The sequence below is a fragment of the Apteryx mantelli genome, chromosome 2 (assembly GCF_036417845.1).
Source record: "Apteryx mantelli isolate bAptMan1 chromosome 2, bAptMan1.hap1, whole genome shotgun sequence".
Classification (NCBI taxonomy): Eukaryota; Metazoa; Chordata; class Aves; order Apterygiformes; family Apterygidae; genus Apteryx; species Apteryx mantelli.
The window spans coordinates 149283495-149306766 of NC_089979.1; the positions used below are offsets into that span (position 1 = coordinate 149283495).

Here is a 23272-nt window from a genome sequence, read left to right on the forward strand (position 1 = left end):
TGCTCCTTTCTACCTGTTTGTCATTACTACCTGTTTTGCATGTGACAGCAAATAAGTAGATCAAAAACTACTGTCTTTTTTCTCAGCAGTGTATGTCTTAACCTTTGCATGAAAATTAATGTATGCTCTGTTGAGGAAAAATCACTTTCTTTCATTTGGATTTTGAATATTGTCTTGATTTTTCCCTATTGCACTGAGTCACAAGTGGCACTGTTCTGAGTTTGGCCTCATCTGCAAAGATTTCCTTGTGTTTTCATATTTAATCACAGCAAAGATGTTTGTTAGCCTGTTATTTTGTTCTATAACAGTCTACTGTGTTTCTCTTTCTGATAGGTTGTTCTCGGTGATTAATATATTCATAATAAAAATGATGACCTAGGTGCCTCAGTATCTTTTGATATTGTATGGCAGGACTTGTGTCCTGCTTGTCAGGAAATGGTAGTTGTTAGAGTCAGAAAACAATAATTAGGATTTTTTTTTTTTCATTTTCATTTGGTTTTAGTGGGTTTAGTATTTTATAATGAAGGAAGTGTTTGCTCTATGCACTTAGAGCACAGGATTAGGCTGCAGAAACAGAAGTTAAGGCTTTTGGCTGGGGTTTACTTCCAGTTGTTGACTGTTAAAGCTGTATCTCGGATTGTATTCCATTTAAGAAAAAAATGCATTTGATGATCTTGTTGTCTAATTTCAATAGTGTTTTTAGTTTGGAATTTGCATGTAGTAGTTTCTTTAAGACATGGAGCTCTTTATTTTGAAGATTTCTAGCTATGTCAACTCTTTGATGCTATTGTATGAATGGAGTGTGATTTTTGAATTATAGTAATCTCAGTTTATTGAGAATTTTTCAGGAATATTTTGTATTTTGGAAACTTTTAATGTGATAAAATTCTTAATTGATCTTTTTTTTCCTCCCATGTGACAGTATCTAAGCTTTTTAGTGACTATATAAGCATAACAGTGAGGCAGTTTCAAGCATTATTGCACATACATGACACTAACCTGTTTTACAGATAAAATCCAACAAATTATTTTTCATTTCTTAAGACAAGGAGAAAAATATTTTCACTAGTGGAGTCATCTGTGGGTGTTTTTGTTTTTTTTAATGAAGTTGAGCTGCTTCATCTGCAGTTTGTTTTATTTTCTTCTTAAATTCCCATTCTCACGTGAGATACTGTGCTTCCTTGACCACAGTAGCAGCTGACAGAGGGAAAGGAAAAGAAGCATCTGTAACAGCAGTCCTTATGCACAGGGAAAGGGAAACTCATTAGTTGCTGTCCATTATTTAGTCTAGGATTTAATTTTCAGCATGATAGGTCCACTTTAATATAGTGTGATAAACTACTGCCTGCATGGTGGAGATGTGGTAGTTGGGAGGGTAGATACAGACTACTCAGTTGCAATTCTAAGTGAAATAAGTTTCCTTAAATCACTTCCATTATCCCTGAAGTTGGTTTGGCTTTACTCCCCTTGGAGGCTGTAGGAAAACAGCAGGGTTTTCTTTAGTAAGCATAGAGTGGTAGTTATCCTCCTTTGTGTGATCCAGCTTTTAAAGGGAATTAGGGCTTAACTTTTTCAATAGATTTGGAGGTATTTGTTAACATTTGAGGAATGTGAAAGCTCAGGAATCCTGGGATCTTTTCAGATTCTGAATGTAGAGCACCTGACTGGTTTCAGATACTTCTGTCGTTCTGTGGTTTTTATTTTCTTACCATGTGAATTACTCTAGTCCCTATTTTTGGATCTCTGCATCTTAGCCCCCTGCTCTTTCTCTGAGTCACTAGTTTACACTATTTTTGGTTTCCTATTCCATTTTTCTCTGCTTTTCATAGTTCAATTCGGTTAATTTTCTGCATACTAAAAAGGCAACATTTTCCTGCTTTTCCTTTTCTACTCTGTCAGCCACAGGAAAATCATTGAAAATGCAAGAAAAGGTGATCTCTGTTCTTAATTCTTATCCCTGCCATCAGGGAGGGTAGGAGCAATTTCAGGAGAAGGCTTGTTTATGCCTTCTAAAACAGGTGTGGAACATCGTCTGCAGATGAAATCATAAGGGAATTCAAAAGTACAGCTTCAACAAGTAGTCTTTACTGAAAATTAAAGTTGAGGATTTTTTTGTAGCATCTTCAGACAGCAAATTTGGGTGTTTTCACAGGACAATAAAATGAATGCGCTTGACTGTTTTTGCCTGCTGAGTTTCCAGTTGTAGTCTCAAATTATGGATATCGTATTCTCAAATTTAGTACGGCCTCGTTCTACTTACTTCCGTTTCCCAGTCTTGTTCTGAGAAACATACCCTTTTTACTGCCTTTTTTTTTTTTTTTTTGGTACAATATTCAGCTTGAAATAGACATCAGGAAAGAAGGAAAGTTCCCAGATAAGCATCTGAAGTTTGCTAGAGCCAAGCAGGTTAAAGCATAAGTTCATTTAATGAACTCACTGTGGGAACCACCTACACCATCTAGAAAATGGCAGCTCCAGTAGTTGTTAGTGCTTTAATGAACTCTTTGGGAGTAGAAAGAAAACATCAAAAGAGACAAATTGCCCTCAGTTCTACGACACTATCATGTGACAGATGTGATCATCTCAGACTTCAAGTAGCCTTTGCACTAGATGGCTGCTTTGAACTGGCTTCCTGCTCCACTGTCAAGGCATGCATCACAACCACATGTAATGGCTCGAGTTAAGAATTTAATATGATGCCATTGCAGACACCTTTGGATCAGATATCTTAAGACTTATAATTAGGGACTCTGAAATTATTTTTATAAACTCATTCAAACAGTTCCTTTCTTGCCATTCAAAGGAGCTCATCTGAATTGTGGCAAATTACATTGCACATGTAATCAAAGAAGATTTACATAACTTGGGAAGACCCTTATGCTGTTTTTGCACTTCTGATCTCTGAGGTTGGTTGCTTCCTGAAGTCTGTTTCAATATAGAAATATTGCCAGAATAGCCTTTCTTAAATCCAGAGTCTGAGTGAAATTTATATAGATTTCCACTGTCTTATCTGCAAAACTAGTAACTTTGATAGGGCTTGCCTATTGTGCAACAGGTGGTCAGGTGGATGCCATGTAAAATCTTTTCCCCTTAGAGAGCAGTCAGCTTTGTAAAGGATTGACATGGTTTGTAACAGTGTGTTGTTAATACATTGTTAAATTTCTCCAAAATAAGCTCCCTCCAGTGAATAACATCATGACATCAGGTCACACTAATCTTTTTCTTTTGTTGAAAGTAATTATTTTTATGTAAAAAGAGTTAAATGATCTTTCCTGCAGATAAACAATACATTTCATAGTCATATGGATAATGACTAGAATCTGTAAGTCCTTCTAGTTTGTTTTAAATCCAGTTTATACTCAATTCTGGTGTAACTTAAGTTGCAATATAGTTTTTAGATCCAACATAAAATTAGAAAATCTTAATCAGTTTGGTTGTGTGTTTCTGGATTTGTCTTTCTAATGATGATTTGCATTACCTTTAAAAAGAGTGGTAATTAAAAATAGAATAATAAAACATCTGGAAATCAAGATTTGTATGGTTTAAGAAGTATAATTCCAGGAAGAAGAAATCATATCCTTACTAGGCTACTAGAATTCTTTATTAAATAGAAATAGTGGATGCATGAAAAACAATTAACATATTTTATGTGGCTATCAAAAGAATTCTGATAAGAAGATCTCTCACAAAAGGCTCCTAGCCACTGAGTCAAAGGCAAAGTATCAACACAGATCACTAATTGTTTGGGTGCTGAAACTATTCTGTTCTCCCTGTCTCATGACTTAAGGGGAAAAAAAAGATATAAAATGGAAAGGCAGCGCATCCAGGACGAAAAGAAATAATTCTTAATAGGCTGTATCGCTCATCTTTGGGACTCGTCACAGGAAGTCACCAATGTTGGCAGATTTAGAAAGAGTTCTAAACGCATACCTCAGTGGGCTGTGGACAGAGGGGGGCTGTATTGTGCGGTAAGCTGTAAATACAAGATAGTGACTTTTCTTCCAAAATCATGAAACCATATTTGTGTCAAATCTTCTTAAGTCTAAGGGACTTACAAAATTAAAAATATAAAAAGAACTCTACCAGTAGAGGCTTTTCCGTCAAAATTTTCTTGTTCATCACTTAAAAGCTGTTTTAATTTTTTGTTACTTTTAGGCAAAACGTGTAAAAAATCTAATTTTCTTTTCATTCAGTCTGACTGAGGATATTTGGGATGGGGGTGGAGGAGAGTAGCAAGGAGGAAGAATTTACAGCCAGAGGGAAAATTCCTTCTAACATGTGACTCAACTAGAAGAACAAAGGAATCATAGTTGCAAGTAATCTACTATTTAGCCTAATTAAACTCTCCTTATATTTTCCTCTTGCTTCAGTAAGATTGTCTTCACATATATTTATCCAATATACAGGTAGTCTGAAAGGCAGTTGCATGATTTTGCACAGTGCTGCATGCTGAGACAACTACATCAATGTTTCTGTCTAGCAATAAATGTTTTCTGCCTTCAAACTGAAGCTTATTTAGCTTGGCTTATCTGGTGCTGCTGTAGCAACCATCAGTCTCCAGGCAACTGAGGCACATTGACCTCTTCGTTGAACTGAGTGTAGCTCTACTTCAATTTAGCTGCCTGAGACAATAGTAATGGTGTTGAATGTGAAAAATGTGAATTTTTCTAGTCTGTATGCAATGGAAAGAATACAAAAATACTTAGATAAAACAATGTTTAGGTTTGACTTGAAAAAGATTTCAAGGTTACATAGTGTATCCTTTGTTACAAGCTGCAAAGTTCATTGTTGATGCAGTGTCCTTATAGGCCTTGTTTACGATGTTGAGTATTTTTGCAAGCATTTTTCACACAGCAGTAATTCTGCTACTATGGATGTTTGTTTTATCATTTGAGTTAGCAAATAGTATCAACTTTTATTTAGAATTTTAAAATATCGCTGGTCGTGAATAAAGAGCTAATTCGTGATCATTGCTATTTTTGAAATTATAGATGATCTGGGAAGTAGTTACTTTTCTCTCAGATCCATTATTTGACATATTATTAGTGTATCTCACTGAATTGGCTCTCTTTGGAATACTCATGTTAAGAAAATAGATTATTATAGTATATTTGTGTACTGGTTTTGTTTCCTAATCAAATCATTTCTTCTGCTAGTCAGTATGAAAGTGAAATTGTGATTCCTGATACATAGGTTGATGTTCTCAAGGAAAAGAGATTCTTAGGCTGGATATTGCTTCCATTGTCTGTGTAGAGCACATGCAGGTTAAGTGCTATGAAGATAGAGGTAGATGGAAAGGTTGGAGGAACAAACTGAGGTAAAAGGGGTTTGTATTGAAATGATAGCTCAGTTTCACTTAGGTTTGTGGGGGAGATGGAAGAATCCCAGGATCTTATCTCTGTAAAGCCTCCTTATGAAAAATGGTGAAGTTACCCTCTTAATGAGGTAGCATTCTAGTATGGTTTTGTACACATTTATCTTCTCTGTGTAATTTGCAAATTTATAACTAATTAGTTTTTAATTAGTTAAAATTTTAGAGAATATCTAGCTCAGTTAATCTGGAAGAGGATAGTAAACTGGCAGTACAGTTGAGGTTGTGGGGCTACAGTGAGGCTTTTTCACGTTATTGGAAGATAGACTTTATACCCATGTGGTTTTTAATGACTTGATGTGCCCTTGTTGTACAGTGGGCAGAGGTATAAATTAGTTTCTGTAGGCGTGCCATTAATTTTTCATTTTGCCTTTCAATTCCCACTGTGTTTCCCAGTTGCATTCATTCATGCCTCTCTCGGAAAATATTTGAGTGCTGTTGTTTGAAGGGTAGATGGTTTCATTTAATTGAAGGATTTATTTGTGCATTTTAGTCAAAACAATTGATTCTCAAAGACAGTATTTGATTATTTGCTTGTTCATAAGCAAGAGTCTTCATCACAGCTAGAAGTCTGAAGTTTTTTTTGCTACTATTTTTTGCCAGCAGCATTCAAAAGTACAAATATAATGATGTAAAATCATGCTATGGATCATGCACATCATGTATACAGTTTCCCTAAAAGATTTTAATGACAATAATTTGTATGTCAATTGAATGCTCTTTTTGATTGAAAAGTTGCTTTTTTTCTCTTCTAAGAGATAACAAAACCTCTTTAAGATCTCATTTTAACTTTTCTGGCATCCTAATTAAGCTTTTCAGTTAATTCTTTTATTTCAGGCAGTTAGTGAAAACATTTACTTGTCTAAGTTTGGTGTTTGTGGGGGGGGGGGGGGGGTTGTTTGTGTACAGTCCAGCTCATTTCAGAAAATTACAGCTTTATTATCTGTAGAAAACTTTCAGGACTTCAAAGTGTTTGGATGGTAATGGTGGCAGTATGGGATGGGGTATCTTTTCAGTCCTAGTATTCCTTTCAGAGAATGAATGAGTAAAAGACTACAGCGGATGTTTGGGGTTGATGCATTTTGTTGATGGATGTATGATAGCAGATGAAGTGAGATTAGCTGTACGAAGTACAACGTAGGCAGTTTCCACTTCCAGTGCTGTAGGCTCTTTTAGTTAAGGAGTCAGTATAATCGTTTTAAAGTTAACTGTATTCAGCTAATGAATATGAAATGTATTGATTCAATTAAAAATATGTAAGTAGTGTTTATCCTGTTGCATTTGTGGTGACTTTCAGAAGTGTGGAAACAGGATTTTATTAAGGATTTTTTATGTTGTCTTCAATTCCATTGGTATTTCTTGGCATACAAGAAAATACACAGGGAGGCTTGAATTCTTTCTTTCTTTCTTTTTTTTTTTAACGAAACAGGGTCTAGATGCTTATTTTTAAGCATATTCCGTATTTGCGGTGAAAATATTCAAGAGTTGCATTGCTGCAAGTGATGCATGAAAAGCTGATGATTTGGCACAAATTTCTCTTGGGTTTCCTGTAAGTTAGGGTATTGCTACAGTAACTGCAGCCTGGCTGCTCGTTATGTCAGTATGTATTGCATACCATGTGAACAGCTAACAGAGCTGCGAGAAGGCAAGTGATGGTGTGCAGCAGTGGTTCCCCCACATCCCCTACATGAAATTACGGGTGATCCCAAAGGTGCCTGGAAGGGGAAGAGGAGGCGGCAGCACATTCTCTTTCCCACTGCACTGAATACCAAGAAGAGTCAGCTGTAATATGCTCCCCATAATGTAATTGGCTTTATAAAATTTGTAGGGATAAAATCAGTTTTCCTCATTTGTCTAAGCTAAATGGTGAAACTTCAGGGCAGGTTGCTTTTGCAACTATCACTTGATAGACAGCTTTTTTCACTTTATGGAAAAAGCAGTTGACTTTGTTAACATTATGTACATCGCATGAATATCTTTGGGTGTCTAAGCTCATTTAATCACAATGTGGGTTTTATTTTTGATGTTGTTATCAATACTGTATTTTTCAGATGAATATTGCTTGCCATTGACTAAAATATGTCAGTTTAAGATGACTTCAGAGTTTTCTGGATGAAGTATGCTTCTGCTAATATTAAGTCAAGTGTTTGAATGTCCTCCCTTATTTCATGAAGCTAGACAATTGCAGCTCTGTTTTGTTTGGGATCTTTATTTACTTCATTCTCTAAAAAATCCTGCATCAAATCTTTTGTGTACTGTTTTGAGATGTAGTTTACTGTATACTTTTCAGAAGTAGTTTGCTTGAAGTTAGTAGTGCTCTTGATTTCTTCAGTTTGTGTTAATAGCATCAGAGGGAAGTTTGGTGCTTTCTGTTGCAGCCTGGTGCTAGACATGTGAAGAAAACTAGTGTGATTGGTAAATATTATGACCCCAAGCACATTAGTTTGGTAATCATATTTAAGGAGTATAGACAATGCAGGAGCAATGATATGTTTTTATTTTAAATGAGAATTTTTAAAATCTTTTTAAAATTTTTCTTGACAAGTATGTATGGACTGGAGTAAGTAGTTAAATGATCTATCACTAATTTTAAAGCATCATCAAAGTATTGTAACATAAAACTACAATATAGCAATGACTATTTTTAAAGCACAAGGGGAAAAGATATGTTGATTGAATATAAACTATTGAGAAGCTGTCTTGGAATTGGTTGTTAAGGCCATCCTTGTTGTCCTATCATGAAAGGAGGAAAGTTCAGTAATGGTTTAAGTACAATTAAATCCCTCCCCTTGCTTTATGGAAACTCAACTGTAGGCATTTCAGCATTAGCCTAAACAATGGGTTTGAATATGTTAAGCCCCTAACAATTAGGGAGCAGTTTGGGGCATTGAAAAATGTGGAATGATGCAATTGAACCTGACAGCTTCAACAGTCAGCCTACTCATGGGACCTGAAAGTTGTTCACACTTGGTTTCATCTCTCATCACACGCTGAGTATTAAAACCTTACTGGTGTGGAGCTGAGGCAGAAATGGGGCCTGTTATCAGAAAATACTTCATAGCATAAAACTTGAACAGGGAACAGGCATGCCCAAAGGTTCTTCAATTTTGAGACCTTTCTAATATAATAGTGTACAGCTAAGTATTGTCTCCTTTTTCTCCCCTTCATTTGTTTTTTAAAGAACATTTAACTTTGTAAATGAAGGAACTGTTTTCCCTGGAAAATTAAGCTAATATACAGTTATGAATGCTAATAGTTGTTAATTTAGGAAACTTCATATTCATACTGTTAGAGCAAATATTATTTTGGCGTGATGTAAAAATGTAAGAAATATGCTGTATTTTAAATATTTCACAGGATATTTTCATATATTGGTTAAATTTAGTTAACTTGCATATATAGTTTTCATATTAATATACGCACTTTTTTGAGGTAAAGGAAGTGCTTTTAAGCATCCATCAAATATCAGTCACTTATTCTTACTGCAATCGAGTATTCCTTGAATTACACTGTATCTTCATTCTGTGCTGCTCTGCTGCTTATTGCTTTACTGATTTATTGAACATGCCATAAATGAAAGCAATATAGTATATACCTCTAGATAGGCTTAAACCTTTCTGCTAAAATGCTTTTCAAGAAAACTTACAGTCTTTTCAGGATAAATACTTAGCGGTCTCTTCATTAGTTCATACATTTTAATCACGTGTTGTATGTTGACTGTTTAAATAGGATCTGTTGAAATAAAGAATACTACAGCTTTAAAAGTGCTGCATTTCAGAAGATGTTTCAGTCCTGTGACCTTAATATATATTGACAAGATGATTGCGCATTTTTAATAAATGCTTGCTACAGCTTGTTTCGACTGTGAGTGAAACATGAAGCTCCTATTTCACCTTTAAATAATGTAGTGCTCCTACACCTCCTCTACTTTCCTGTCAGATGAAGTTGTCACATGCGTAAAGCCTCTCAAATCTTTATTTTTGTCAGTTTACGTTGCCATTTAAAAAATATATATATATATATTTTTTAATTTACCTCCAGCTACTTGAGCAATTTTATTAATGTGACTTTTCCCTTTGAGAGCTGCACGGGATATGTGACGTCACGAAAACTGCTGTAGTTCCAACTTGTTGTAGGACACCTTTGCTAGTCTTCTAAAGTATAAACGGATTGAGTTTAGGGCGAACCACCACTTGTGAAAAAGCTCAGGTTCTTAGATATTGTTTAAATCGTGCTAAGGCTTTTGATTTATCAGTCCACTTAGCAAACATTGTTTAATTCCTTTGTCTTTTGTTTTGTGATGTGATGGTTACTCAACACGCTTTAGCAACTCCTTTCAAGATTCTTAGATATGTTTAGTTTAAATAAATCCTTAAAGCTATTCGTGCACGTTTCAGTCAAATAAACGTGTATTCTCCACGCTGAATCTAGATGCCTTGCCATTATGAATTAACATATAGTTGTTGTGGTACAGTTTTAAGTAGCCTTGCAGCGAATTAGACAGGAGAAGGAGAGTAAATACACCAGTTTCTGCATATAATGTGAGCAGTACACTTGCTAGAATTAAGAAAGAAAAACCTGTTTTGTAGAAATATTCTAAAACTAAATAGAAATAAAACATAGTATTTGTAGGATTTTTTTAAAGTTACATTAGCAGAATTCACAACCTTAGCCATTTTATTTACATTAAGAATGTATAGATTTTTATGTTGCTGGTCTTCTCAGATTTGGAAGGAAATAACGGTTGTACCTAGTAATTTTCATTTTGTAGCGTTTTTTCAGTGAAAGAATTTGACAAAAACTATGTTGTTGGTTTGGTTTTTTTGAGAGGAAAACAGGAAAACAATTGAAGGTTACTAGTGAACAATAATGGTCGAGTTGGAATTGTGCTATAGGTGTTTATTGAGGAAAACAGCAGGAGCTGTGCAGTATTGCCTCCTTCATCAGTAAGTGTCACAGTAGTAATGTGCTGTATTTCTGGAACTTGTTGGCATACCCGGGTAGGTGGAAATGCCTGTATTATTTTAAGACTTGACTAATTCAGATTAATTCTAATTGTAATTCTGCAAAGAAAAAAAAAAAGCCAGATTTGAAGTGAAAGTGTGGTTCCATGTCTTGTGATCTTACACATACCTTTAAAATGAAAAGTGAAAAAAACCCCAATTATTTTAAATAATTTCTTGTTGCATTTTCTAACTTTTGTGACAGTAGAAAAACTTAAGTATCAGGCACAATTTCTCACCAGTATATAGTAAATAAAGCATCATTGAAAACAGTTGTGTGAATTCATAAAAGTCCATTCATCAAGTTTAATATGTTGGCTGAAAGCCAAAACTTAATGGTAGTGTGTGATTCTTTCCAGAGACATAGTTTATACTCTGTAATATTTTGCTGTAATAACCAGTATGTTTACCTTGTCTCTTGTGTGCAGTTACACATGTCAAAATGTCCCACAAATTGAGTTCCTTACTCTTCACCTTTTTTTTTCTCATATTTCAAAAAAAAGTTTCTTTTGTAAAGGTTGTTTACATTTATTTCAAAGATTCATTTAAAAATTTGTGATCTCACGGTTGTGTATCTGTTCCCCCCCCCCCCCCCCAATATTATAATCTTTTATTTGTTCTGAAACAGTTTTGTTATCAGGCAAGAAAATGCAAAATTTTTCACCAGCAGCAATGCCTTTTTTCTTTGATTGTGTCTCTCTGAAACTCAGCATTTAACGCATCTTTTCTTCGAAAGGGAAAAAAGCATAAGCAGCCAAGGAAGAAGGTATTTTTATTGCATTGGATTATGCAAGATTTTGGCCAGCCTCCTTAGCTTCATCTGTTTAAGGGTTCATTTTCGCTTGTTTGGCACAAGTCCCAGCAGAGACCTTCAGAATTGTGGTTAGCAACATGAATGAACACAAACTTTGGGAGCTCTTCAATAAGTAGAGCTGGCCAACCGCCAAAAATACAGTTCCTTATATGGGGTCAGGGCAAAGCTGTGATTCGTTGAGCCCCCTATTGTATAGAAAACATACTTGTAATGGCTGTTTGCGTTCTTTAAAATAAAAACAAAACAAAACAAAAAAACACCAGGCTTCCAAGTCTATCAAAATAGGAAGTAACAAAATAGTGTGCAGGTTTTACTAATGACGGAGCAGAGCAAAGGAAATATGGCTCTGTGTAGTTAAACTGTAGAGCTGAACGTTGGACCTTTTGACCTCCGCAGCCGGCTTGTGATGTAAGGAACCCAAGCATTTGTGAGACATCTGTTGTCTACCTGCCCTTATTTTGTAAATGGTTTAATAAGATTAAATAATTAGTAGGATAACCACATGGTCACCATGCTACTAAGTCCTAGCATTGAGTGCATACTTCAGGATTGCGAGAGTGTCCTGCTGCACGTTGGTTGTTTTAAACTGCAATTTAGGTATTTTTAAGATTTGCTACAGTAAATTTTTATTAGAAGTTTTTTTATTAATATATCTACCAAAAACAATTGTAAACCACACTGTAATGCTTGATGTATTTAAAAAGTATTGCAATTCAATTTCTGTACTCCCAAATGGAAAATAATAAATTTTTCTTTTAAATACATTAATTTTTTAAAGAACTAATAATCGTGCATTAGGACGACTTCCTTAAAACATGTTTAGCATTTCCCCCCATTTTTTAAAAGGACTCAAGTTATAATTGCTTTCTTGCAGGCAAACACCCTACCTGGATCCTCTCTCAGTCTGCCTCCGTCCCACATGTACGGCAATAGGCTGAACCCTAATTCAGCAATGGCAGCACTTATTGCTCAGTCTGAGACCAGTCAAGCAGGTAAACTTGCTATTGGGGTTGAAAACCTGTGCTGCTTTCCAGGCTTGCATATTTTTAAAAAGATTGTTAAGTTTTATTTTTGAGCTCAACATTTGGTTCTTAAATGTCTGTGTAAAGTTGTTATGTGTTGGAAGTAAATTCTCAGTTGTCCTACAGAACAGCTATGCTCTTTTTTTTTTTTTTTTTTTTTTTTTACTGTCTAAAATGTAAATGTTTAAGCAGAGCCATCAGCAGGCAGGAATGCAACAATGTCTCCTGTGACTCCCGTGATTGATGTGCTCAGTTCTTGGCTCTTTGCAGCGAGAGTAACGCAGCTCTGGGTTTTGCTGTCAATAGTTTAAGCCTTTATTTGCATAATTCATGAAATTGCATTACACACAAGTTTGTGTGAAGCAGATCCCGTTCGAGAACTTCTGCAGCATTTGAGGCTCTTGCGGATATTTACCCCAGCCATTCGGTAACATCCGGTGGCTGCTGGAGTTTGAAGGAGCCGCTGGATGTGCTTTGTTTCGGGGCCCCCGGCCCCCCGGCCCGCTGGGGTTTGTTGACGTGCGGCGGGGTAGCCAGGCGCGCGGGGGCGGGGAGGGGGTTCAGCAGCTTACCGAGAATGGATCAGTCATGTCTGTGCCCTCGCGGGGTCGGAGGTCGCCTGGCGCAGAATAGGGGGAGGGCAACCTTGAAAGGGGCAGATAGGGTTATTTTATTGAGAGGCCATAGGGAAAATAACCTTTTTGAGTCCTTCCAAGCAAAACGTTTCTGTATATTTAATGAGGCCTTTTTTGTTTGTTTTACTACCTTTTAGCAAGGGTCTCGCCTATACTTTTGCTTATAAATAGGAATTTGTGAATTATATGCTTTCATAAAGTTTTCAGTAAATCTGTAGAATAGTCTGTGCTTGTTAGATGATAGTGGCAAGTTTAATGCATTATATATTTTATGAGTTGTTTTGGGATGCAAAGTGTTTAAAAAAAAAAAATACAAAGCATCAGGATTCGCTGTGATAAGCATACAGATTAGCTGTCCACAGCTGTGATTCATTACTTTCACCGTAGAAATTAAAAGTGGCTGAGGGGAGGGTACTGCAAATGCAAACCACACTTCTGTGCTGTAAGACTGAAAGGAATGAAAGAAGTGAACATAATCCATGGCCTGGTACACCCTCAGAAATGTGTAAGGACAACACCTTACACGCTACAGTTCAGCAATCTTAAACTGGTTACGTATTTGGTCTTCAATGCTGAAGAAGTTAAGATTTAGGCTATTTTTAAAATATCTACATCAGCTTTAAGACTCTTACCTAATAAGAGTTGATTTATCAGCTGTGAAATATTTACACTGCAGATCAAGATCTTGGAGATAATAGCCGCAGCCTTGTTGGCAGAGGAGGTTCACCCAGAGGAAGTCTCTCACCACGGTAAGCATTATTTACACTGGGGAGTGCAGGCGGAGGAAACGTTTTAAGATTTGGAAACTTCATTATCTTTTCTTATGTGTTATGTGTTTAAGTAGCATTCATATATTCATTCATATGTATATATATGAAAAAATATATGGATTGATATGTTCAGATAGCTCAAAATAGTCTGAAACTTATTTTTATATCAACTGAGATTGGGTTTATAAATTAAAGGACTTTACTTAAGATATGGAGACATCCTTTAAAAGGATTTATTTATGATTTTAGCCACACATTCTGATAATCTTCATGGATTTGTTGCCATAACCATACTTTCATTTCATACTTGCAGAAGGTCTAAAATCCCGTAGATTACAAAGATCACAGTAATGAGACTTTCTGAGAAAATAAATATTAGTAAAAATATTGCAACAAATATTCTCTTCCACTTCACTCACCACCACTTCAAATATGCAACAATTGTTGGGGGGGGGGGGAACTTTTCTGTTCTGATGCACTTGACCTCTACTAAAGAAGTTTGACATAAAAATTCTCCTGCTAGGATTGTATCACATAATTTTGTTTTTATACTGTTTGCTGTTAAAATTCCAAAATTGCATTTTAAATTATTTTGGTAATATTTTTCATATATTTTAAGTGAAGCTTTGTATTTAAAGGACTTCATTTTCCATACTGGATCCCATATGAATTATATTAGTAATACTTGCGCACTAACCAGGGGGAATTTTATGTTGAAAAAGGATTTTAGGATAGCTGAAAAGAACCCCCTGCAGTTAGGCAGATGCAGCATTGTAACAATGAATTTTATTGTTACAGCCTGAGATTATTATAGTAATTTATAGTAAATATCTCCAAATTAGGTAATTTAATATACCTGTGTTGTTGATCCTGTATTATATTCCTTAATTAATCAAATGACTTCTTGTTGACTGGGGTGAGCATATTCTTTATAATATTTAGGTGGTATTACCCATTAATGGACTGGCTTTTAAGTTTTCTAATATCTTTTACTTCTAAAATAATAAATAAAGAATTTACAAATTAGATTAAATAGTGTTCTTTATATAAATATATAAGATTTGTATGTTAAAGTAAATATATATAAGTGTGTGTATATATACATACATATACACACATGTGTATACACACGCACGCGCGCACACACACACACACACAAATAATTTGAGAGATTTTTGCAAAGGGAAGTGCTCAACAAATAGGAAAGGCCAGTACCTTGATTCCATACGCGTGAGAGTCCTACTACCTAGTAGGTATTGTGGTACAACCTGTAATGACAAGTTTTAATGCTTTCTTGGTTGATGTGCTTGGGCCTGTTTTTTGTGCATCTGAGGCAGTAGGCTGTAGTTGTGCTTGATCTGGCTTCAGAGAGAATATTTGGGAAGCTAAACTTCTTAAATATGATATTTCTACTGAGCGTATGCTCAATATATGTACTGCCTAGTGTTTATAACATAGTCAAATTTCAGGTGATTTTCATGAGGATGGCAAAGGAGAACTGTATGATACTAAGGCCATCTCAGCCCAGAATTTCACATCTTGCTCAACATATGGAAGCACTATCAGTTCACAAGGAACAGATAACTTTTGCTTGAGGGTTTGGGGTATTTAAAAACAAAAAAAAAAAAAAGAAAAAAATCACTACTGTAGTTCCAGTAGAAAATGATCATGAAACATGGAAAAATTTAGCCTGAAATATGCAACATGGGAAAAATTTAGAAAACCTATTCATTCAATTAAGTTCAGTAGTCAGCAAATTTCTGTACAGTGAGAAAGATTGTGCAATGCATTTCTAGCTATTTAATGTATAGGAATAATATATCCTTTAATATGATGCCCACTAATGTGTTGCTACTGCACACAGCATGCATATGCTTCTAAAAAGTGTAGGTAACTCCCCACTTTCCCCAGTTAAATAAATAACTCTGGTTACTTTAAAGGTAGTATGTAATGAATAAAAAGCTAACTTAAAAAATCTGATATCTGAAAACTTTTCAACTTTTTTGCAATTTCCTATTTCCTTCCCTTTGAACCTTATGAGATCCATAAAAACCACACTTTTCTGAAAGAGTCAAATTTCAAATAGTTGTTTCAAATAAAAGAATTTGCAGAAATGATTGTTGTTGATGACAGAGCTGATTGCTGAGATGACGTATGCGACTCATGAGCTGTATGGTCATTTCAGATTCCTAGCATTATATCTTTGTATCCCTATATAACCAGAACATTTTTTTCTTTCTTTAAGCTTTCATATCTAAAAGTATAACATCTTTAAAATATGCTTGTATTTCCTATATGTATAAATATAACTGGTGTTGTGCAAGTTGTTTCCATTCTGCAAAGGAATTGCTCCTTTTCCCAAGGTAGCACTTTTTTTTTTTTTTTAACACAGTGCTTAACCTTAGATTAAAAACTGTGTTATGTAATACTGTATTGAAATGTGTATGTATGGCTATATATAAAGTGCATTCTGGTTGTACTATTAATTATAATTAAGAGTATAAGAATTTGAATAACTACACCACAAACTTAAACACAAAACAGTTGTGAAAGTAAGCAAAATGTGAAACATGAAACAAAGAAAGGATTTCAATCACCGTGAGCCCATCAAAGTCACACATGCAGCACATTATAATTCTATGGGAAACTACGATAAAATTCTGCTTGGAATAAGGATTCAGCCCTTGCATGCAGAAACTGTATTGTGTGTAATGGTTTGAGTAGTGGTTCAACTGGAAGAGGATAGATTGACTAAAGCTGAGATACAGAGAAATCGAGATTCTTTCCACCTTCTGTACAGATTTCCAGTGTAGGATTGCAGAGATTATATAATCTCACATTGTTTTGCTTCCACCTTTGTGAAATTGGTAGGAAACAGTCCTAGGCCCATCCAGAATTTTGCTGATGTTTTATAATGCTGATGGAGTAGTCTGTTAGTGTAGCATTCTATGCCTTCAAAAAGCATATGGAGAAAGAAGTTTCATTGTTTCTATTTATTTATTTATTTATTATTATTTTAGTGTACTGTTTCATGGAGTGTAGTACATCTGTTTAGAATGTTTCTGCAAAAATCTTCCTTCTCATCATTTGAGCACAATGTGTAGACAACTACTTTTAAGTCCATTTTGACATGTCTGTGCTGAACTGCTAAAGGCTGTTGAACTGTCATCTCCTGTCGGAAAACACCACCTTGGTTCCCTGATCATCAGTGTGGTTTTTTGTTTTTTTTTGGTTTTTCTTTTTTTGGTGTGTGTGGTATTCTGTTTTTTTTGTTTGTTTGTTAGCAAGTGTTTTTCTCCTTTCATTCTGTGTGCAAAAGAGGAATTATTTATAAATACCTACAGGGCTCTTAAGTCACCTACTTAAACCCCTTTCTTATAAAAATCACTTTGCTCTGGTGCCTGCAAAATGTTTGACAGTCGTTAGGCAGCTAATGTGCTGTGACCGCTGCTTATTACACTAATCATAATTAACGCACTGATTTCCTGAGCTCTATATGTTGTCCCATACTTGGGACTATGGTGGCCTTTTTGGTCGGTTTGCATTCCTTGAAGTGTGGTGCGGTTGTGATCCCGTGGCAGGGCCGGGAGCTACTACTACAGCAGTAACTAATATATAAGAATCTGAATTTGAGGTCACTGGAGTTGATAAAAAGACATCAGCCAACTTTTAGTGGGATTTGGTGTTGGTTCTGGGTAAGGAGTGTGGCCAGACATATATGAAACCAGAATTCTGAGACAGAGAAATACACTGAGCATCTGGATTTGCTCAGGGATTAAATTTTGCTCATCCACTGAAAAGGAAGCCATATCTTAAAACCTGAGGAGTACCTAGCTTTCGTAGTGGCTCTATGTTGAATATCTGATTTTATCCTGAATGAGAAAAGACATGTGGCAAAGAGATTATTCTTTGAACCATGTGTGATTATGGGTAAAAAAGGAAGTATATTAAGTGTGCACAGGAGGGGCAGAGGACAGCTTTCATGTTCATTGAGTTCCTTGTGAAATAGTGTTTTCACATAGTCCGTCAGAAATTTGGTTTTACATGTTTCATTTTTAGAACAAACCAGGCAGTGGAATTATATATGCCCTTCTATGTGAAAGTGTCATTACTGTGAAGATTTTAATAATTTATTTAGATTTTCTTAGTGTTCACCAGAAGTTTGAAATTTCTTTTTAAGACAGGTACTCTGTATCTATATATAGTACTATTTCCTGCTGTAGAAATAGTATTGTATAATTTAATACAATGTTGTTTGTCAGGTATTTTGTTAGTCTGTATGCTCAAGAGGTTTTGGGCTTTCTGAGTATAAATTCTCATATTGTGAAGTGTTGTGCTATTTTTCATTAAAGCCTTGGAACCAGGAGTTCTTAGTGATGTAGATGAATTAGCTTCGTCTCAGAAGTGTAAGATATGTAGGTGCTATGGGCTGATATAAAGTGAAAAACTTCAGCGGCTTTTTGCTAATACATTTCCTTTTTCCTTTTCTTTAAATATACAAATTCCAATATTTTCAACAGATCCCCTGTAAGCAGCTTACAGATTCGCTACGATCAGTCAGGGAACAGTTGTGGGGAAAACTTGCCCCCAGTAGCAGCCAGCATAGAACAGCTTCTGGAGAGGCAGTGGAGTGAAGGACAGCAGTTTTTACTGGAGCAAGGCACCCCTAGTGACAGTAAGTACTCACGTTCCGTTTGGCTACTGTTCGTATTACGAATAACTGCAATTCGGTGATTGTCCAGGAATTTCTGAAGACTTATTTTCTGTTGTGAAAGAAATATAACTGTAATGTAGAATTATAACTTAGTCCTTAATGCAGCACTTGGCTTCAGTAGATCCCACGAGTTCTCAGTCATTACCTGTGTTTTTATGGATGGGGAAGTTGGGTCATGCAGGAGGAAGTAAGTTGTAGATTGAACTGGTTGGTTGTAGAGTTTGGAAATGAATTCTGGACTCTTAGATTCACTACTGTAAACTTCCGCAGCTCTTATAAACCGGTAATTAGCGCAGTTCCTCAGTTCTGCTTTATATCATGTGATATGGATTGCCATAATGTTTCAGTATTGTTTTATTTCTGACATTTTAAATCTAAACTGCCCGTTTCTGTTGTTTAAAAAAAAACAAAAAACCCCAAACCCAACATTCTTGCTAATGTTGGCAGGTGTCCTACTGTACTTTTGTATTTTGATTATGATCTGTTTCTCATGAAAGTCACAAATCGGGTAAATCATTTATTTTTTCGAGTTGTGTTTAATAAAATGATTTGAGAGTGGAGTATACTCAAAGCATAAGTGATGAGCAGATCGCTTGGATCCCATATGCAACAACATGTTAGTATCGCTGGAAATGATTAAGTTAAAATATGTATTCTTTTAATACCAGGTTAGTTTTTGTGTTTTGTTTTATTGAACACATTATTCTTGTTGGTAGTATAAAGTGGTATCTAGTTGGTATTTTTATGAATGGTATCCTGACAAAAATGCTAATTGTGAGGAAATTCATGCAGGGATAATCCTTTAAACATGATAGCTGGAGGACAGGTTTAGCTAAGTCTTATTGCATCTCATTTGGGCTCACTGAGGGTTCCTTTGTATGTTCTTGAAGAGGAGGGATAAAAGCTAAATCCTTGGGAAATGACCAGATGTGCCTATACCAGTAGACTTATGTCTGTAGTAGGCCCAGAGGTCATGTTAAACAAATACAATTTAGAATTTAAAAAAGTGGCTATCCCTGTGGCTTTACAGTCACACTCTAGTACTAGTTGGGGAATCCAAGTTCTGAAACAAAAATCAGAATTGAGGAAAATGTGCATGGTAGAAATCATGTTAGTTCAGAAGATGCCCTTTATTTGCAAAAAGGGGTGGTAACTGCGGTGCTCACATAGTGCTCCCTGCTGGGTGATTTGTAGATCGCCTCTGAAAGCAAATGGAAGATGCTGCTGCCAACAAGGTGTGTCGTGATTCAAAGATAATTTAGCAGTGGATGAAAAATTTTCATTGCTTCTGTAAGTTTGTGATTTATTGTACAGGGAATTAAAACAGAATAACTTTTTTTTTTCTTAACAAACTTCTGTTTATTTTTACATAAATATTTTTGGTTCACTGTACTGTTAGTTGAATGCATATTCCTCAATTTTTTCTGTTTTGATAGTATGTTAAATTTTTAATAACACAGCTGGAATAGATTTTCCCAACTACACAGTTGGGAAAATCTTTCTATTTGGTTTTGAGGATAAGTTACCATGTACTGATGTTTGCATAAGCCCTAATGATGCGACTTTAAGCCAGAGTGCTGGTGTATCAGACAGTCACTATCTCATGCTACATACTTGCTTCAGCCCTTCATATTACACATAATTGATCTTAAACTTTTTTGTTTAAAGTCAGATTTCCCTAGTGTATTTTTCATTAATAATTTTGTTTATATTTTCAAATATAACTGAATTATTTGCCAATTTTAATTTGTTTATATATTTATATTGAAGGTGTTATTCATTCTTTAAAATTTTAGCAACAGTGTGCAATGATGTGTGATTCTTTAACTGAAAGAAAAACTTTGTGGCTGTAAAAGATAAAACATGCTTGTTTTCTCTTAGTTTTAGGGATGCTTAAATCATTACACCAACTTCAGGTTGAAAACAGGCGTTTAGAAGAACAGATAAAGAATCTGACTGCTAAAAAGGAACGGCTTCAGCTACTCAATGCACAACTTTCAGTTCCCTTTCCAACAATAACTTCAAATCCTAGCCCTTCTCATCAAGTACATGCATTTCCAGTACAAGCAGGTAAGCAGAGGAAAGTATTAAAGTGTCAAAGTAGCTAGAAGATGATTTATGTGAAATAGATATTTCATCCATATATGCAGTTGACGGGAGATACATATACATGGATGATGAGAATAGACTACTGATTGGCATGGGGATTTAAAAAGAATCTCTAATGTTTAAAAATAAATCGGAAGACTTTATGAACCACTGTTACTTGTTTGTGCAGTTTCTTTTTTTACTTCAGTCTGGAGCACCTCTATTTGAATCTATTGATTTACCAGTCATTTAGCTAATACTGTTCTATTCAGCTATGATTTTAAAATTGACTTTATGCTAGCTTTACATGTTCTATGTTTACCTTTGACATTATTTTAAAATAATTATTCTGAATCTCTTTACACTTTATAGAAATTTAACAACCATGTATTTTTTTGATTAATTTCTTTAGCACCTAGCACTGATTCTTTGAACAGCAGTAAAAGCCCTCATCTGGGAAACAGTTTTTTACCAGACAATTCTCTTCCTGTATTAAATCAGGTAATACTTATTTGTTGCTTCTAAACTTAAACTTGTTACAAGCTAACTCCTCATAGTCCTTGCATATTACTGTTAGGTGAAATTTTATGCGGCTGAGGGGGTTTTGTTGTTTGTTTTTTACACTAGGAGATAACCTCCAGCGGACAAAGCACCAGCAGTTCATCAGCTCTTTCCACTCCACCGCCTGCTGGGCAGAGTCCAGCTCAGCAAGGCTCGGGAGTCACAGGAGTTCAACAGGTCAATGGTGTGACAGTGGGGGCACTAGCTAGTGGTATGCAGACTGTAACCTCCACCATTCCTGCAGTGCCTGGTGTGGGTGGAATAATTGGAGCGTTGCCAGCTAACCAGCTGGCAATCAATGGAATTGTAGGGGCTTTAAACGGGGTAATTCAGACCCCAGCAACAATATCACAGAACCCTTCTCCTCTCACTCATGCAACTGTGCCACCCAATGCAACACATCCGCTGCCGACTACACTAAATAACAGGTAAGAATTTACTGATTTATGTTCTTCTTGACTTCTTGTCTGCTCTTCCTCAGTTTAGCAAAATTTTTAAGCTGCTTTATGTAAAAGTTTGTTTTTTTTCCTTAGCTTCTAATTATCTAACTAGGTTCTGCTCCTGTTCTGTGAATGAAACTAAGAAAGGAATTTAATGGAAGCATGCATAGTCAAGTTAGAGTAAAGATGTTTTCTGTTGAGCTTTAGGGGATCATAGGTAGTGTCCATTTATTCCTGTTTTTTAAATCAAGTCACATTCCAAAACAAATGTAATTATGTAAATGTGCTTTAGGTTTTTTTTTCAGTTCAGAAAAGAATATTTTCGGTCCTGCCGCTTAGTCTTCCAGGATTGAAGTATCACTGGAAATGCTACCATTTGTTGCAGTATGAAGGGGAGAGGGGGAGGAGGAGGAGGAGAACAGCGTATATTCATGTAATTAAAGATGCAGTAGGCATACCTAACCAGAGTAGCAATGCAGTTGCATGGTGTTTTCACAGTTCTCAGTATCTGACAACAAAATTAGTTTAGAGTGGCATTCCTTAAGAATTTTTAAATGAGTGAAAAGATTCATGTATGAGTACTTGTAATAAACAGCCCTTCCCCCTAAACAGGTATAGTAAGCAGCACAAACTGCTGCTGCTTGAGCTGCAGGGCAAACAGATAACAAAAGGAGGCAGCTGCTTTCCGAGAAGGGGAATGGACTGCTTGGTCTGAAAGTATTTGGGGGCAGAGAAGAGCCTGGGCGAACTCATTTTCTTCTTCCTATTCCCCTTCCTATGCCCCCACCCCCTCACATTGTCCCTCCACTTAGGAAAGAGATCTGCAGTTCTGTGTAGAAATAAACACAGGCAAATAGGGAGTGGGTTGTTTTAAGTAGTATTTTTGGATATTACAGTAGATTACCCACTGAAAAAAGGCGTATGTGGTTGGAAAGATGCAAGAGATCTCTATTTTTCTAGCTTCTTCATCCATTTTCTTTCCTCACTGTTCCTTGGTCGGCTCCTGAATGTTCTTGTACGGTATTGTTGTCTAGTATGGCTTCACTAGGCTTATAAACCTGATACTTTCAAGTGTACTGCTGTTTTGGTGTGCTGTTTTATTTTTACTGAGGAGGTTATATTTTTCTTGGTTTATGTCACATAGGGAAAATAAAAATTTCCTAGGCTAAACAAAAGACATTTCCATAGTGAAAACATGTCTCCTTTCTTGAGTATCGGAGTCTGCTGAAAACACTAGAACTTCGAGTTACTCTCCCCAGCAGTGTGAGGAGGAGTCCTTTATAATGAAAAATACTCGGTTAGTATCGGTAATACTAACCAGTTTTATATTGCTTTCCACTTTGAGGTAATGTCAAAATATATTGGTCATGTCCAAGCACTTCTGTTTTCTCATATGATTTTGGTTCTGCTTATATTGCTGAAGTTCTTGTGTTTATTCTTCTGTCCATCTTAACTGCTGTAACCTTTGAGTGTGTAGCCCAGTAAGACACTACTGCCGCTCATGCAGGGTATTACGGCTAGTCCCGTTTGTTGCTCTCATTCTAACTATTATCGTCCTGCCTGGGGTCCTCCAGTGATTCCCCGTTCTGTGCTGCTGCACGTTCCTGCTGCCTACCTGTTGGTATTTCCCTGTCTCTGTTTCTCTCTTGCACGATCTCTTGCTCCATTGCTCCCTCAACAATATTAATTTTAGTGCATTTTTCCCACAATTATCTTGCTTTATAAAGCTTACCCAGATGATTCACTGGTTCCCCTTCCTTTTGAGGTGTTTCAGGATGACCTCCTTTTTCTATGAGATTTCAATATTTTTAGCTGTATATTCAGGGGAAAAAAGTTCAGGCCAAGCAAGCATTA

At 35.9% G+C, this 23272-nt stretch overlaps 1 protein-coding gene across 5 annotated transcripts in view; it reads left to right on the forward strand.

Annotated features, from left to right (window-relative positions):
* MLLT10 (MLLT10 histone lysine methyltransferase DOT1L cofactor) overlaps positions 1-23272 on the forward strand; it is a 134601-nt gene that overhangs the window by 105773 nt on the left and 5556 nt on the right. For all 5 annotated transcript variants that reach the window (XM_067291778.1, XM_067291775.1, XM_067291776.1 and 2 more), the window contains 6 exons: positions 12063-12180; positions 13522-13594; positions 18136-18290; positions 20211-20399; positions 20830-20918; positions 21045-21406. In XM_067291778.1, the coding sequence (XP_067147879.1) occupies positions 12063-12180; positions 13522-13594; positions 18136-18290; positions 20211-20399; positions 20830-20918; positions 21045-21406 (986 nt within the window). The remainder of the gene's footprint in view (positions 1-12062; positions 12181-13521; positions 13595-18135; positions 18291-20210; positions 20400-20829; positions 20919-21044; positions 21407-23272) is intronic.